The 18,600-nt window shown below is 36.9% G+C and overlaps 1 protein-coding gene across 7 annotated transcripts in view; it reads right to left on the bottom strand.

Moving 5' to 3' along the window:
- Positions 1–18,572, bottom strand: part of CCDC18 (coiled-coil domain containing 18) — a 118,018-nt gene extending 99,446 nt beyond the window's left edge. For 2 of the 7 annotated variants that reach the window (XM_055403941.2, XM_055403945.2), the window contains exons 1-5: positions 16,080–18,572; positions 15,252–15,426; positions 12,704–12,865; positions 8,139–8,245; positions 5,828–5,956 (exon numbers count right to left, since the gene is read on the bottom strand). In XM_055403941.2, coding sequence (XP_055259916.2) covers positions 5,828–5,956; positions 8,139–8,245; positions 12,704–12,865; positions 15,252–15,426; positions 16,080–16,213 — 707 coding nt within the window. In that variant the 5' untranslated portion in view covers positions 16,214–18,572. Of the gene's footprint in view, positions 1–5,827; positions 5,957–8,138; positions 8,246–12,703; positions 12,866–15,251; positions 15,427–16,079 lie in introns of those variants that run through there. The other 5 variants (XM_055403939.2, XM_055403940.2, XM_055403942.2 and 2 more) reach the window with 5 other exon arrangements.
- Positions 18,573–18,600: the final 28 nt, after the last annotated feature.

Here is an 18,600-nt window from a genome sequence, read left to right as displayed (position 1 = left end):
CCCTTCCCCATGCCATCCCTCCTGCCTCCTGAGAAACCTGTATGCGAGTCAAGAAGCAACAGTTAGAACCTTACATAGAACAACTGACCAGTTCAAAATTGGGAAAGGAGTACGACAAGGCTGTATATTGTCGTCCTGCTTATTAAACATATGCAGTGTATATCATGCGAAATACTGGGCTGGATGAGTTACAAGCTGGAGTCAAGACCGCTGGGACTATCAATAACCTTAGATATGCAGATGACACCATCCTTACGCAGAAAGCAAAGAGGAACTAAAGAGCCTCTTGATGAGGATGAAAGAGAAAAGTGAAAAAGCTGGCTTAAGACTCAACATTTTAAAAAAACTAAGATCATGGCACCTGGCCCAATCACTTCATGGAAAATAGAAGGGGAAATATTAGAAGCAGTGACAGATTTCCTCTTCTCGGGCTCCAAAATCACTGCAGATGGTGACTGCAGCCATGAAATTAGAAGCTGCTTGCTTCTTAAAAGGAAAACTATGACAAACCTAGGCACCATATTTAAAAAGCAAAGACATCATTTTGCCGACAAAGGTCCGTTCAGTCAAAGCTATGATCTTTCTGATAGTCATGCAGGGATGTGACAGTTGGACAATAAAATAGGCTGAGCACTGAAGAATTGATGCTTTTAAACTGTGGTGCTGGAGAAGACTCTGAAGAATCCCTTGGACTACAAGGAGATCAAACCAGTCAATCCTAAAGAAAATCAACCCTGAACATGCATTGGAAACACTGAAGGTGAAGCTCCAATACTTTGGCCACCTGATGCAAAGAGCCAACTCACTGGAAAAGACCCTGATGCTGGGAAAGATAGAAGGAAAAAGAAGCCGAGGGTGGCAGAGGATGAGACGGTTGGATAGAATCACTGATTCAAAGAATGTGAACTTGGGCAAACTCCAGTAGATAGTGAGGGAGGCCTGGCACACTGCAGAGTCAGACACGACTTAGTGACGGAACAACAGCAATCTCTTCCTGTAATGTTTATGTTTTCTGGCTCTCATTTTAAAACATCCTTCCCTACCGTGATACAACATAGAAAAGATTCCCCTATATTTTTTCTAACAGTTCTCCTTTTCACAATTGGGCCTTTAATACATCTGGAATTTTTTTTTAATGCAGGTATTGTATGAAGAATCTATTTTAACTTTTTAATCAATAATTCATTCAGCATCATTTTCTGAAGTTTTTGTTTTTAAAATTTTAAATCAGTAACCCCTTAATGCGGAGAAGGCAATGGCAAGCCACTCCAGTACTCTTGCCTAGAAAATCCCATGGATGGAGGAGCCTGGTGGGCTGCAGTCCGTGGGGTCGCTGGGGGTCGGACACAACTGAGCGACTTCACTTTCACACATTGGAGAAGGAAATGGCAACCCACTCCAGTGTTCTTGCCTGGAGAATCCCAGGGACGGGGGGAGCCTGGTGAGCTTCCGTCTATGGGGTCACACAGAGTCGGACACGACTGAAGTGACTTAGCAGCAGCAGCAGCAACCCCTTAATGTGGATTTTTGTCAATTTGCTACCACTGCTTTATGTCTCTCATTTGAGAGATATTTTTGCACTAAACTCTATATTCTGGAGTAATTAATAAACTTCAGTCCTAAATACTTCAGCACATATCTTCTAAGAATGTGGAGATTGTTTCATATAGCCATAAGTAACTATCAAATTTAAGAAATCTAAAATTGACACAATTTTGTTACTCAGTCACTAAGTCTATTCAACTCTTTGAGACTCAAGGAAACGAAGCATGCCTAGCTTCCCTATCCTTCCCTATCTCCTGGAGCTTGCTCAAACTTATGCACAATGAGTCAGTGATGCCATTCAATCATCTCATATTCTGTTGCCCCCTTCTCCTCCTGCTTTCCCAGAATTAGGGGTTTTCTAATGAGTTATCTCTTCATATCATGTAGCCAGAGTACTGGAGCTTAAGCTTAAGCATCAGTCCTTCCAATGAATATTCAGGGTTGATTTTCTTTAGAACTGACTGATTTGATCTCCTTACTGTCCAAGAGACTCTCAAGAGTCTTCCCCAGCACCACAATTTGAAAGCATCAATTCTTCAGTGCTTAGCCTTCTTTATGGTCCAACTATATATAAATGTTATTAATTATTCCAATAATTTCTTTATGGAATTTTCTTTCTTCTGATCCAGGATCACTTATTGCTTTAAATTATCGTGTCTCTTTAGTCTTAATCTGGAACATCTCAGTTTTTCTTAGTCTTTCGTGACTCTGACATTTTTCAAGAATAAACAGTTGTTTTACAGAAGACTAAGTTGGCTTGAAGATCAACATTCAGAAAACAAAGATCATGGCAACTGGTCCCATCACTTCATGGGAAATAGATGGGAAAACAGTGGAAACAGTGTCAGACTTTATTTTTTGGGGCTCCGAAATCACTGCGGATGCTGATTGCAGCCATGAAATTAAAAGACGCTTACTCCTTGGAAGGAAAGTTATGACCAACCTAGATAGTATATTAAAAAGCAGAGACATTACTTTGCCAACCAAGGTCTGTCTAGTCAAGGCTATGGTTTTTCCAGTGGTCATGCATGGATGTGAGAGTTGGACCATGAAGAAAGCTGATCGCCAAAGAAATGATGCTTTTGAACTGTGGTGCTGAAGAAGCCTCTTGAGAGTCCCCTGGACTGCAAGGAGATCCAACCAGTCCATTCTAAAGGAGATCAATCCTGTGTGTTCACTGGAAGGACTGATGCTAAAGCTGAAACTCCAATACTTTGGCCACCTCATGTGACAAGTTGACTCACTGGAAAAGAGTCTGATGCTAGGAGGGATTGGGGGTAGGAGGAGATAAAGCTGAAACTCCAATACTTTGGCCACCTCATGCGATGAGTTGACTCACTGGAAAAGAGTCTGATGCTAGGAGGGATTGAGGGTAGGAGGAGACGGGGATGACAGAGAATGAGATGGCTGGATGGCATCACCGACTCAATGGACATGAGTTTGAGTGAACTCCGGAAGTTGGTGATGGACAGGGAGGCCTGGCGTGCTGTGGTTCATGGGGTCGCAAAGAGTCGGACACGACTGAGCAACTGAACTGAACTGAACTGAACGCGCGTACTTAGTCACTTCAGTTGTGTCCAACTCTCTGTGATCCCATGGACCACGGCCAGTCAGGCTCCTCTGTCCATGGGACTCTCCAGGTAAGAATACTGGAGTGGGTTGCCATTTCCTTCTCCAGTGATAAAATATGAAGTGAGTGAAAGGAAGTCGCTCAGTCGTGTCCAACTCTGTGGCCCCATGGACTGCAGCCTAATAGGCTCCTCCGTCCATGGGATTCTCCAGGTAAGAGTACTGGAGTGGGCTGCCATTTCTTTCTCCATATTATGTATATACATATATATATAAATACAAAAGAGTTATTTTTAACTCTAGTAATGCTTGTTGCACTTAAAACTACTCTGTGATACTAATACAACCATACTTACTTTGTTTTCTGCCTAAAATATTTATTTTCATCCCTTTGCATTCATCTTTTCTGTGTCCTTGTGTGTTTTTTTTTTAAAAATAAAATGTTGCATTTAATTTCTGCTATACAGCAAAGTGACTCAGTTATATATATAATTTTTTTCATATTCTTTTCCATTATGGTTTAATCACAGGATATTCAATATAGTTTCCTGTCCTATACAGTCCAGTTCAGTCGCTCAGTCGTGTCCGACTCTGCGACCCCATGAATCACAGCACGCCAGGCCTCCCTGTCCATCAACAACTCCCGGAGTTCACTCAAACTCATGTCCATCAAGTCGGTGATGCCATCCAGCCATCTCATTCTCTGTTGTCCCCTTCTCCTCCTGCCCCCAATCCCAGCATCAGAGTCTTTCCTATATAGTAGGACCTTATTATTTATTCTGTTTTTATGTTTTACATATTTCTCTTATAAACTGCATAAAGCTAAACAATCTGTGCCTTACACTGGCTTTTTAATCCATTATGATTAATCTCTACTCTCAAAATTGTCTTTGTAAAGGTTTTGATATTTCAATTTTAGAATGCCAATATTCATTCTAGTTCTTCAAAAAGTTCCAAGAATCTTCACATCACATCTCTACCTAAAAATATGAATTGATGATTTATGCTTCCTAGGTTAAAATACAAATCCTTTGGCATAAAACACAAAGCAATTTACAGTCTGGACCAAGCCTGTCTTTTTCCTTATATCCTACTATATCTGTCCATTTATAAGTACACAAAATTCCTAGCGTTCTTTAGAAAAGATGTTCTTTTGTATTTCTCTGCCTTTGCACATGTTGTCCAGAACGCGTGCACCCCTACTTATCCACCTTATGACATCAAACTCAATCCCCTACCCCGGAACTTCCCTGGTAGACCAGTGGAAAAAGAATCCATCTTGTAACATGGGGAACATGGGTTTGATTGATCCCTGGTCCGGGAAGATTTCACGTGCCAGGGAGTACCTGGGCCTGTGAACCACAATTACTGGAGCCCATGCACAAAGAGCCTGTTCTCCACAGTAAGAGAAAGCACCGCAATGAGAAGCTTACACACCACAACTAGAGAGTAGCCAGCCCCTCTCTCCAAAAAGAAAAAGCCCATGTGAGCAACGAAGAACCAGAACAACTGAAAAAAAAAAAAAAAAAAATCCCCTTCCATAAAAAATCATCTCTATTTAAGTTCTACAGAGAACGAGTTACTCTTTCTGTACTTATTCTTAGCTATATTATAAGGCTAGTCTTCATGTATTATCTTGTTATTTTAAATACCTATGTACAAAAAGTTCATGTGAGTAAGTGAAGTCTGATTTTCAGAATATTTGACCACACAGTTTATATTTACAATAGCTACATTGGTTAGTGTGTATTATTTGTGAAGCACCTTACATTTCTTTTTTCATTTATCCCTCACATCAAGACCATATCATCTTGACTTAATATGAACAAAATGAGGTTTAACAAGGTTAAATAGTTTCTTCAAGGTAACAAAGTCACTGAGAGGTTTAAACCTGGCTGGTTTGACTCCAAAACCTCAACATTTCCACTAAGTAATAATACCTACCAAACATATACTGTAACTTGAACTATACTAACCAAACACTGTTGAGAAAATATTCTTCCAAACTCATTTTAATGAAAAAACAACATAGACAGGTTTTGAGCAGTTTTTAGAAGTTTAAATGCACATGCAAACAAATATTTATCTATTTATGACAACTTTTCAAAAACACTTTCTTCATACAATTACTTATATCATAGGATGAAATTTTAAAACATATTTTTGTTGCCAAAGATGATAAAAATGCAGATTATGATTTTACCCTGTGTAAAAACTGTTATAATGACATTATTATATGGTAAAATCTCATTAAAAAGCTTTTATCTCTATTAGTTTAAAAGTTAATTAACATTCAAAGTTAATAATTATGTGGTCAGTTATCTAGAAAACTTAATCTTAAGATATGGCTTTAAAGAAAAGACATGGCTTATACAAAATAAATATTTTTGCATTACTTATCTATTCCTAAAGGAAGACCAAACCACACTTTCTTATGAATTTTATTTAATAAATAAGTAAATGTCATTTCATTGATAATCATTATCAGGCTTTAAGGAATTAATTCCAATTCAAAAGGCCAATAACATATAAAATCTACTTGTGAAAATTTTAATCAAAAATTTTTTAAAATTAAAGGATGAAAAACATTAAATTTTCCACTGACAAATTTCTGAAATTTATTTTACCTCAAAAACTATGCAGAATTTTAAATAGGTACTATATTCTTTGTTTTTCCCCTAGAAATACAATAATTTCCTTTAAAAACACATACCTCTTTCCTTGTTTACTTTGTTCAAGTAAGTCCACCTTCAACCTTATACATTCCTCTTGGGACTTCTGCAAACTCTGTTCTTTTTCAATTACCATTTTCTGACTCTGCTCTAATTTATCTTCTGCCTCTCTATAAAATAAAGATACTTTTAAAGGCTGTTGAAGAGATTATTTCAGGTATGCAAGAACAGTTCAACGTCAGGAATTCTATTATTTTAAATCACTGACTTAAGAGAAACAAATATTAAACATAAGGCAGAGAAAAGGCTTATACATCCTCTAGCATACTATGAGGTGTAACAAGGACTAAAAGGATGCTGCCATCAAATGATAAATGTGTCTGAAACAAAAGCTGATATCCTATTTAATGATACCTAGAAGCAACTGACGGAGAAGGCAATGGCAAGCCACTCCAGTACTCTTGCCTAGAAAATCCCATGGATGGAGGAGCCTGGTAGGCTGCAGTCCGTGGGGTCGCTAAGGGTCGGACACGACTGAGCAACTTCACTTTCACTTTTCACTTTCACACATTGGAGAAGGAAATGGCAACCCACTCCAGTGTTCTTGTCTGGAGAATCCCAGGGATGGGGGAGCCTGGTGGGCTTCCGTCTATGGGGTCACACAGAGTCGGATATGACTGAAGTGACTTAGCAGCAGCAGCAGCAGCAGAAGCAAGTGAACAGAACTGAGAGGCATTTAATGATACCTAGGTATATTTCAGAAACTAGATAAGGATGACTATTATCACCACCATATCCAATGATTTTTCTGACAGCTGCAAAAAGCAAAAATGAAAAAGTAACAAGTATAAATTTCAAAAAAGAGAGACAAAATTCTTTTTTTGCTGATAATATCATTAGCTACCTGGAAAATCCCTGGAGAATCAAAATAAAAATCAGAATTTATCAAAGTTATGACAAATAGTCCAATTACAAAATAATTATAGTATTATACAAAAAGCAGTAGCCTTCCTATATTCTATCAATGAACAGAATAAGAACAAATTGGGAATTGCCAGGCAGTTCAGTGGTTAGGACTCTGCACTCTCATTCCCAAGGACCTGAGTTCAATTCCAGGTCAGGGAACTAAGATCTCACATGGAACATAGCTTTAAAAAAAAAGAACAAGAACAAATTCACAACAACCAAAAATATACAATACCTAGGAATAAACATATCTAATACTAAGAAAATTACAAAATTCTGATGCTCATGAGAGATGATTTTAGTGTGCATCAGAATCATCTGTAGGACTTGTTAAAACATAGACTGCTGGGCCCCAACTCCCAGAGTCTGTGATTCAGAAAGTCTGAGACCAGAACTGAGATTTGCATTTCTTACATGTTTCCAGATGATGCTCATACTGCTGGTCCCAGAATTAATCTTTGAGAATCACTAAAATGGAACACTATTTAATATGCATGTATTTCTCATGTATTCAAAACAGAAAAGGAAGACAAATTATAAAGTGCCTGATTCCTTGTATTTCTTTGAATTCCCATCAAAGTAGTGAGCATAACTACATAGGACAATAAGCAAACTAGTTCATATTAATGAAAACATATAAATAAATATCTCAGCTTAGATTTAGTCTTTTTTAGCTGCCATACAACTGCATGTATCCTGCAGCCACAAATTATGATAAACTGAAAACAGACTCATCAAGTTCTGAGACAGTCTATCTGTGTGTGCATGCTAAGTCACTTCAGTCATGTCTGACTCTTTGCAAACCCATGGGGTGTAGCCTGCCAGGCTCCTCCGTCCATGGGATTTTTCAGGCATGAATATTGAAGTGGGTTGCCATTTCCTTCTCCAGGGATCTTCCTGATCCAGGGATTGAACCTGGGTCTCCTGCACTGCAGGCAGACTCTTTTCCATCTAAGCCACCAGGGAAGCCTGGGTGGAGGTCAAAATTTAACAAGATATATCAAAAATAGAGGTCGAAAATAAGTATTTTAAAGTTGTAAGAGGGTTTCTCAGGTGGCTCAGTGGTCAAGAATCCACCCGCAATGCAAGAGACACAGGTTTGATCCCTGCGTGGGGAAGACCCACTGGGGAAGGAAACGGCAACACACTCCAGTACCCTTGCCTGGGAAATCCCATGGACAGAGGAGCCCGGTGGGTTATAGTTCATGGCGTCGCAAAGAGTCAGACAGGACTTAGCGACTAAACAACATGAGATTTCATGATAAAAACAGACACTGTTAGCAATTTCCCAGGTGAAGATATGGATGAGATTCACACACTCACATGATGTTACATTCTAATCAATGAAATGTGATTTAAAAAAAAAAAAAAAACTGTAAATCTTACCTCAAAACTTTATCTTGGGCTGAAACTTCTGCTTCCAAATTTATAATCTGTTCTTCTAAGATTGGTACATTGGCTGCCTGTTTTTGAGCAAATTCAAGCATAGAAACCTAAAACAAAAAACAACTTTCAGAGCACTTTACAAAATAAATTAATCTATCTGCTCCTTAGTTTCTGTTACCATCTGATGGAGATTCAATAGAATCCCCAATCGCTCTTCAATTATGAAGCTCATCTTGACTATCAACTTACATGGGCATGTCATCATCACAAGCCAGTCTCCTGTAAGCTCCTCCCATTATCCTCAACTTAATATCACAAGACAACTGGTTAACTATTTAGGAAAAATAAGAGAATCTCTACCATCACTAACTAAAAAGATTAAAATTACATAAAAATACTTAACTCTTTTTAAAGCCTAAATTTAGAAAACATGATTACTAGAGAAAACCTAGAAAATACGACTTGGACTATGAAGAGTGTAAGATGAAGGAAATCACCAACCTAAATGGTGTCTGGAAAAGAACACTAAATATCCCCAGAAAAAGTAAGCATGAGGTATACAGTGCAGGACAGGGGTGAGGTCTAGAAGAGAAAACTTGGAACATAGTTCAAGATCTCTTTGATAAGTCCCTCCTTTTCCCACGCTCAGAACACCAGGAGTCAAAAGAATCACCAAGAGCCTTCCACTTAAGAGAGAGAGACAGTTTACTAATCTGGATAAACTGAACAGGCAACATTTGGGACTCTTGAAACATTTTGTGGAATGATGAGCAGAGATGAGGGAGAGTTAAAAAACAAAGAGATTAATACAGAACAGTCAGCCTCTAGGCTCCTATCCCACCTCATCTGGGGCTATCTCACAGGTAAGAAATCAAAGGATTCTTTGCTGCAGAAACTCAAGAACTTCAAAGTAAAAGACCTCACATATGGATACTGATTGGGAGAAGGGAGATGGCTCCCTACAAAAGAGCCACCTCCTCAACCATTACCAACAAATGAAGCTCAGTGGACAACAAATCTCACCTTTGCAGAGAGTTTCCAAACAGCATTTAAGTGCCTTCTCTTAAATACAAGCAGCCAGAATACCAACATCTGAGAGGTCAAAACAAAAGTTAAAGGCAACTGGCAGAAGCAAGGCAAATACATACATACATACACACACACAAATCATTGAGAGATCAATGAGAGGATATTGCAAATACAAAACAATTGGAGAACATGAAAAGTTCTAGAAAATGAAAAATTATCACAGCCAAAATAAAAGATTCAATAGGATGACAACATTGAGGAAATCTCTGAAAAAGTTATCACAGGAAGACAAAGAGATGGAAAATACCAGGGAAAAACTTGAAAGATTTAAAGGACCAATCAGGTTAGGAAAGACAGAAGAAAGAAAACAAAAGGAAGAAAATAATAAAGATTACATAAGAAAAATTTCAGGGACCAAAGGACACAAGATTTCAAACAGAAAATCTTTATGTAACCAGTACAATAAATAACAAAGGTCTACTCAAAGATAAATCACTATGAAATTTAAAAACACCATGGAAAGAAAGAAAATACTAAAAGCTATCATAAATGGAAAAACAAATGAAAAATATATTACAAGCTGCTGCTGCTGCTGCTAAGTCACTTCAGTCGTGTCCGACTCTGTGTGACCCCATAGACGGCCTTCTTCCAGGCTCCCCAGTCCCTGGGATTCTCCAGGCAAGAACACTGGAGTGGGTTGCCATTTCCTTCTCCAATGCATGAAAGTGAAAAGTGAAAGTGAAGTCGCTCAGCCGTGTCCGACTCTTAGCGACCTCATGGACTGCAGCCTACCAGACTCCTCTGTCCATGGGATTTTCCAGGCAAGAGTACTAGAGTGGGGTGCCACTGCCTTCTCCATATTACAAGCTAGGAAATGTAATTCACAATGGGATTAAACATTCTAGACACACACAAGAGGATATAAGACAAGAAAGCAATGTCCTAAAAACTCTAGGGGAAAATAATTTTCATTACAGAATTCAATCAAGTGTTGGGGAGAAATTAAGACATTTCAAACAGGCAAGAAAATATGCTTCAACTAAAGAAAGAGTAAACCAAGAAAGTCAACATGAGATCCAGGAAACCGCAGACGCAACCTGGAAGAACATCAAAGAGTAGTCCCAGGAAGACAGCTGGACAGCAGGCCTGAAGGGTAATAAGCCCAGAAAGGACAAGACTTCAAGCTCCAGAACTGTAACTACTATACAGACTTTGCTAAAAGGTAAATCATGAATATGTTGTCCAGTACAAAGGGAAGCAAAAGATTTCCAAAAGCGGCACATATGCAACATCAAAGCTGAGACCTGCCCTGGAAAAGGCAACCTCCCTAAAAAATATTTTATTAAGCAGTTTAGAAAATGCTGAGATGGGGGACTTTCCTGGTGGTCCGGTAGTTAAGAATCTACCTTCCAATGGAGGGTACACAGGTTCGAATTCTGATCGGGGAACTAAGATTCCACATGCCACACCTGGAGAGCCCAAGCACCAGAACTACTGAGCCCATGCTCTTCAACAAGAGAAGGACACCCCAATGAAGATCCAGCATAGCCAAAATGAAAGAAAATTCAATAAGCCAAAATACCCCAGTTCTTAAAGAAAAACTGCTGCTGCTGCTGCTGCTGCTAAGTCACTTCAGTCGTGTCCGACTCTGTGTGACCCTATGACGGAAACCCACCAGGCTCCCCCGTCCCTGGGATTCTCCAGGCAAGAACACTGGAATGGGTTGCCATTTCCTTCTCCAATGCATGCAAGTGAAAAGTGAAAGTGAAGTCGCTCAGTCGTGTCCGACCCTTAGCGACCCCATGGACTGCAGCCTACCAGGCTCCTCCATCCATGGAATTTTCTAGGCAATAGTACTGGAGTGGCTTGCCATTGCCTTCCCCAAAAGAAAAACTGAGAAGTATATAAAATACAAATATCTTACTGCCTAGAATAACCACTGGTGTATTTATATGCTCAAAGAAAGGAACATTTAAAATGTTAATAGTTCAGAAGTTAATAGTAAAACTTTTAATATCTCTAAGACTTCAAATAATTCAGCCTCTATGACTTTAAAAAGAATCTATAGGGGACTAAAAAATTAAAATAAACAGACACATCAAAAGAAATGGCAAATGCACTGAGAATGTAAATCTCATGAGAAATCAAGAAAAACAAGATATTTTTGCCCCAAAGAAATTAAAAAGTGTAGTGTTTTTTTTTTCTTCTTTAAATCAGTAGACTACTGAATGTAGACAGAGTGCAGTAAATGCCTGAAAAAACTCTTTTCGTGTGATTTGACCATTCTGGAAATCTATCCCAGAAATAATCACAAACACCAAAAAAGTTTTATGTTCACTGCAGCATTTTTCTCCTTAAGCACAACAGTGTACTTTGTTTTGTTTGAAAAGAACAAAAGAAAAATAACAACCTCCTGTAACTGTACTACTTAAAACTATGTCTAAAAAACAGTCAAAGTCTCACTATGACGCTCTAATAGTTCCCAGAGTTATAGCATAGTCTTTCTTTCCTTATATACATCATATACATATATATATATACATACACATACTAAAACACAAACATATAGACAAATATGCTCATTTTATAAAAAACAAAACAGATTAGTTACTGTGTTTGTTTCTGCCACTAAATATTTCAGGTAAGTTTCTGAGTGCTGACTGTACAGATACCACTCTAAGTGCCTCGACAAATATCATCTAAACTTTACAAAGTCCCATGAAAGTCAAATAACTTTGCATTTTAGTACTCATATATTGATATGTTTTAGTACTGATATATTAATATATTGTAGTACTGATACATTGATATATGCTTTTACCTTAAGTAACAAAAGTAAGCTTGGTAGCAATTAATTATATGTATGCATATATATATATATATACCATGCCTCCATTACTGGACTCTTTCCTTTCTTCTAATTTTTTTGTATAATATCAATCATATAGAAAAATAAAGGAAACCATTTAAACAGGAGAGTTATTAAGTTATGGCACACTCACATAAGAAAACATTAATGCTACCATAAAAAATGGTTGTTGGAAAAGCTAGGTAAATGCACCAAAAAATGCTTAGACTATATAAGAAGTATAAAACACAGGAAAAAACAAAACTATTCAAATGTGTAATATTCAATTATATGATAAACCAATAAAGTAGTTTCTAGATGGTGGAAACTGGGTTATCTTTCTCCCTTTTCTTTTTTCTATTTCTGAAGTTTTCAACTATAAGGATGTATTATTTTAAAGAGGAAGATAAGGAAGCTATATATTTTCTTTGTACAAGAAGCAAAACCACACAAATTGGTAATCTTAAGAATTTTAAGCAGCTCTGACTTATCTAAAATAGATTATACAAGTTCCTCTAATTTTCAAACATTAAATTCATATAAAATTGATTCTATAATAGGTTGATATATTATCACAATAAAAATCATTATATATAACATATTAAGGTAATACAAGGAATATTTTTCCAATTACAAATCTTAAGATGATTCTTTTCTGTTGGCATAGTCACCATTTCAAGAAACATACTTTTGCTCTTGACTGTGTCAATTCAAAGTGGACAGATTCTATTTTAGTCATTAAAGAATGATTCTGTGAAACTAAGCAAGCATTCTGTTGCCTAAGTTTATTAAGTTTCTCTCGAAGACTTTTGATTTCCTGATCCACAGGGGTAGAAGATGAAAAAGACATCTGAAAAATGAAAAAGAACAATCTATTTTGAATTACTTCACTAAGTATTATATATAATACAACAAACAATTATCAATAAAAGACTAAGTAGCTCAGAAAAATAGGGTAAGATACTTAGTGTTGGTGAAGATATGTGAGACAATCAGCTCTCTCCTCAGCAGATGGTGAACAAGTAAGTAAATACATTTGGCTTGTAAAACAGTGGTATACTTTGGAAAAGTTCTTGGTATTATCCAGTAATACCAAGAACATGCTAAGACTCAACAGTATTACTCCTGGGTATAAATCTGATAGAAACTTTTGTACTTTTGTACCTGAGAATTATATAAAAATGTTAAGAACTGAAATGCCCACAAACAACAAAATGGATAAATTATTCTTTGCATGCTCAGTTGCTTTAGTTGTGTGCTACTCTTTGAGACCCTATGAACTGTAACCCACCAGGCTCTTCTGTACATGGGATTCTCCAGGCAGAATACTGGAGTGGGTTGCCATGCCCTGCTCGAGGGGATCCTCCCAACCCAGGGATGGAACTCATGTCTCCTGTGGCTTCTGCACTGCAGGCAGATTCTTTACTACTGAGCCACTGTTAACTGTACATATATTTATATTATACTTTTTTGAATATATATTTTATAATAAAGTATTTTAATTTTCATTAGTTGAGGTTTCCAAACATGACTTAATTTTATTTTTTGAATAAGTAGTGTATTTATATAATTCAAAAGTCAGAACTATATATAAAAGAGTACATACAGAAGTATCATTCCCCATTCCCATATTAAGTAAATAGGTAACCATTTTTACAAGTTTCTAACTTATAAATTTTTGTATAACACAAATTAGACAGCAAAAAAACAGGAAACTCCTTCTATAGGAGAGTCATTAATTAAGTTAGGATCTTAAATCTAGTCTTCTAGTGCTTCCATATACATACACAAACAATACAAATTACCCACCCCCCACAACAGCTCTTATGCAAAACCAGAATAGTAAATATGGTTTTTCACTTCAACAATATATCCTCGCAATCTCTCCACAATCAATTCAGTGAGAAACTCCTTTTTTCTTTTTACCTGCTTAGCTGCAGTATTTACTGCATATTTATTCAACCAATACCCTATTACTAGACAACTGAGCTATTACTAGTCTTTTGTTATGACAAACAAGGCCTCATTTTATACTTATGCAGGTAGCTTTCCAGAAATAGGATTTCCAAGTTAAAGGTAAACAAATTTGTGGTTTTGGTAAATATTACCAAATGTCTCTCCACTGAGATTATATCACTTTGCATTTCTACCAGCAATGCATGAGAATGCCTATTTCCCCCTAATATCACCCACAAAATACAGTGCCAAACTCAGGATGATTAATAATCTGGTAGTGAATTTCTCTTTTCATGACTGAGATTGAACTCGTTTTATTTGTTTTAATTTCCTTTCCCATTCATGCCTTTTGCACATATTTCCACTGGTATGATGATTTTTCCTTATTTCTAGGAGCTCTTTATGTATTAAAGAGCCTTCATTTGTCTTTAATTAGGCATTATCAATAGTTTTCCCCTTTCAATTTGTCATGTAACTTTTGATTTTGCTTAGGGTAAAACACAATGATGTCAGTGAAGGCATATATACAATAAAAAGTCAGCAATTTGAATTAGGATACACATCAAATTTCTCAAAATTACATAATCTTTGTAGACAAGGAATTTGAATTCATTTTCTAAAATGCAGGCTCAGATAGCTTCATCAAGCAGCTTCCTTATTAAATGAAAATCTCTCAATTGCTAACTTTCTTAAGTGGGAAGAGCAAATTTCTATCAAAAAAGTTTATGATGTACATATGTAACCATATGTATATACGTTTGCTGGCAGTGGGGTAATAAAAAATGGGAGGAAGATAAAGGAAAAGGAGATAAAGGGTTGAGTAAGAAAGAGGAGTACACATAGCAAGATAGAGAATACAAGAGAATAAAAAGAGGAAGAAAGAGTGAGTTTCAGACCAGGACAGATGTCTAACATCATCCACAAAATTTAGATATAATGAATGGAGCACTTGACTCAGGCTAAACAGCAATATACTTCAATCACTTAATAAGCCATGATTACCTATTACATACATGGTATGGTACTAAAATCAAGGGGGATACAGAGAAAACAAGACATTTAATTGTGAAAAGGTAATAAATATAGAAGTTTAAAAATAGAGTAATACATCAAAATAGCTACTCTCTTATATACCATTTAAATTCAAAGCATCTTGAACACTATAGTAAAAGACTAAGGAAAACATAAATTAGGCATTTGAAAAAAAAACTCAGAGAAAAAGTATTTTAAATAGAAAGGTCTAAAACTACTTTTAGGTAGGCAGGTCTAAAAATGATAACCTTATCTCTTGGCTTTTTTTGAAAATCAGTACCACTATTGGGCATTTTACAAACTCTTTTATGAGGTGAGTAATTCAAAAATCCGAGATGGCTAGGGTGAGAAAGATCTTCCAAAATGAGTCTTTCAGACCTTGAGAGATTAGGAGCATAATCAGAATTTTCACTTGGACTAACACTAGGAAAAAAAAAAGAAAAAATACATTTTAGTTGTCAGATACTTTTAAGTATTTACTCTAAATTTCTACATATTAAGTAACAAAATAGAAAAGCACCTGAAATATTGCCGGAAATCAGATTCCAGAAATGAACTTGAGGCATTTCAATTAAATTTTCAATAAACCATAATTAGTTTTAAAATTAGCAATCTATGTTTCTGGAGCTTCTATGCTAGAGTTATTTAAGATTCAAAAAACAGTCATATAATAAAAGATGAGTTAAGCCTACTCCTACTACTAAGTCGCTTCAGTCGTGTCCGACTCTGTGCGATCCCATAGACCTCAGCCCACCAGGCTCCCCCGTCCCCGGGATTCTCCAGGCAAGAACATTGGAGTGGGTTGCCATTTCCTTCTCCAGAGTTAAGCCTACACATATATTTTACACTGAGTCCTAATATATTAAAGGTCTTAACTTGTAAACACTTCTTTAATAGTTCTGTTCTTCTTCCTAAACTGAAAGCTATATTAAAAATTATTATTTTTTAAATTATGGAACATTATCCTCTATTCTGGACACATGAGAAACACAACAAACAATAATGATATTCAAAAATTTTACATTCATCAGTTAAAGTCCTAAGGTAGAATTCTATACATAATTTTACTCACTCACCTAGATAATTCTTCCCCTAAACTCTGCAAACTCCATTCTGTTATCTTCAGTTCATGTCTTAAGGAGGCAACATTTGCCAGCAAACTTTCTTCTTCATTATCTTTATTATAGAAGTCTGATGAACTAGATTCCATTTCTTAAAAAAAGAAATGAATTTCTTGTACCTTGCCTGAAAGAATCTGTGATGTCAGTCAAAATTCTCTCACACTAATAAAACTTAACTCGAGTTACTATGTTTCTATTTCAAATGTTGTGAAATCTTTCATGGTAATTTTAAACAAAGCAAAACAGCCAGCAATAATCAATTTCTCTGCAGTGTAAAGCCATAATGGAAAGTTCAACAAAATTTCTATGAATCAATTTTTCATTTAAGCCAAGGACTACTTATTACAATTCCCCTTTTCTAACCATCTTCAATCTTGCTAACAAGCATGTAAACTGTTTTTATTTCATGTTAAAGATGAAGAAACTAAGAATGAGAAAAATAACTTGCTTCCGTGTGTGTGCGTGCGTCTGACTCTTTCCAACCCCATGGACTGTAGGCCGCCAGGTTCCTCTGTTCATGGAATTTTCCAGACAAGAAATACTGGAGTGGGTTGCCACTTCCTTCTCCAAATAACTTACTCAAGGTCACACAAACTGTAAATGGTGGAACCAAGATTTGAACCTAGGCCATCATGACACAAAGACCTTTTAATTATGTCACACTGCAGTTTTCCTATTTATTACAAATTAATTTCAATATGAAGTGTTTGAACTTGATCATGTTACAAGCTCTGAACATGACAAAACTGGTATCATAACATTCATATTTTCCTAAAGGTAGTTTATTACCAGATAAAGGTTATCCCCTTCTCCTATTCACCATGACTATAAAATTTAAAACCATACACTCACATTCACGTAACAACCACAGAGATCAAAATGACATTTAGCAGGTTAACTCACAAAAATAAATAAGAAAAGTTTTTGTTTCTTCAACTGATGGGTATCTCAAGGGGTGTGAAATTCTCTAAGTAGCTCTGAACATTTAAAAATCATGATAAATACTACATTTTATTGCTAATAATTAATATTCATAATTATTGTGTACTAAGACATATTACTAATAATACAACTTAAATGAAAGCTTTATTATCTCTACTACTCCATCTGCATGCATAATCTTTAAATTACATTCCTTTCAGATCCCATTTACCTCTGTCATTGAAGCTCCTCTTTGATCACCCTTCTAGAATTCTGACATCTCAAGCTCCAAACGGTTAGAGTCCTGTGTATTATAGTCAGGACTCTAAGGCACGTACAGAAACCCAATATTTTCAGTGACTAAATGATGATTACAAAACTGCCCTTCCTTCCCCTCACCTAGCTAAAATAATAAATTTACTCCACTCTCAAAATTTCTCAGATGTAGGGAGGAAAATTAAAAATAAAACTTTCATCTTACTGGAATAAACTGTGGCACGAAATTATATACGATACTATGAAATCTTAGTAAAGAAAATATCTCTTTCCTCTTTCGTTTCCAAAAATTTGCTTCTGCTTAAATGAGAAGACTCTCCCAAACAAAAGTCAAAGGTTCAGGTCCCCCCACTCTTTTTTTCCAACAACTCTAGTTACCTATTGGACGGTGAAGGAAGAAGGGTTAAGAAAATTTGGGCAAATTCTAACATTACATTTTGTTTCAACTAAATCAGGTTTATGTAAATTTTAACCCAAGAATTCTCTCACCCTTCTAAAGGATCAATGAAAACGTCTGATATGCAAATATATTTTCATCTTCCTAGTGGGCCATTTAATACCCTCAAATAAAGATTTCTCCTCCCTTCAACTTAGTTATAGCCTGTACATAGTGGAAAAGCATATCATGCTTCTTACAGGCCCTGACATCTTTGGGCCTTAATTACAACGCGTTTGCAGGTATACACAGGCACACACATCACACCGAAGAACAAGTGTTCATTATACTCGCTGAACATAAAAAAGATGGGCTGTAGTAGAAAAGGATTCCGCATTTTGGAAGGTCATTCAAGGCTTTATATAGTACTGTTCTCTATCAAGAATGCTCAATTTGACAGAATTGGTCCTTCGTTCATCTGGAGACAGTGGAGAAAAACATGAACAACTTCCTTCCCGATTTTTCTTCTACGAAAATACGACAATGCAGAGCAGCGTGAGCAGTGAGGGCGAGGACTAGATTAAACGCATCCGAGGGAACCGAGAGGGGAAGACCTGTACCTCCTCAGGTAGGCCAGTTTCCACTCTCCACGGGCAGTGGCTCACCACAAGTCGTAGCTGTGAGAGAGACCCACCGACGACGGCGCACGCCGCGCTCTCCTCTGCGTTCGGAAACCTCCGACCCTCTCCCGGGCGCCAACCGAGGAACGCCAGACACACTATTGGAAACCAGAAAATCCCGGTTGCGCCGAGTTCTAACCGCCGCGGGAACCGTTGGGAACGCACCTCCCCAACCGCAGCCCCGCCCCCCGCTCAGCCTTAGCGTGAATCGACGCCGGACGCG

This window comes from Moschus berezovskii, chromosome 4 (assembly GCF_049115385.1).
Source record: "Moschus berezovskii isolate FMDL1 chromosome 4, NW_MosBer_1.0, whole genome shotgun sequence".
Lineage (NCBI taxonomy): Eukaryota > Metazoa > Chordata > Mammalia > Artiodactyla > Moschidae > Moschus > Moschus berezovskii.
Note: the sequence above shows the minus strand (reverse complement) of the source record. Positions and strands in the feature narration are given on the sequence as shown.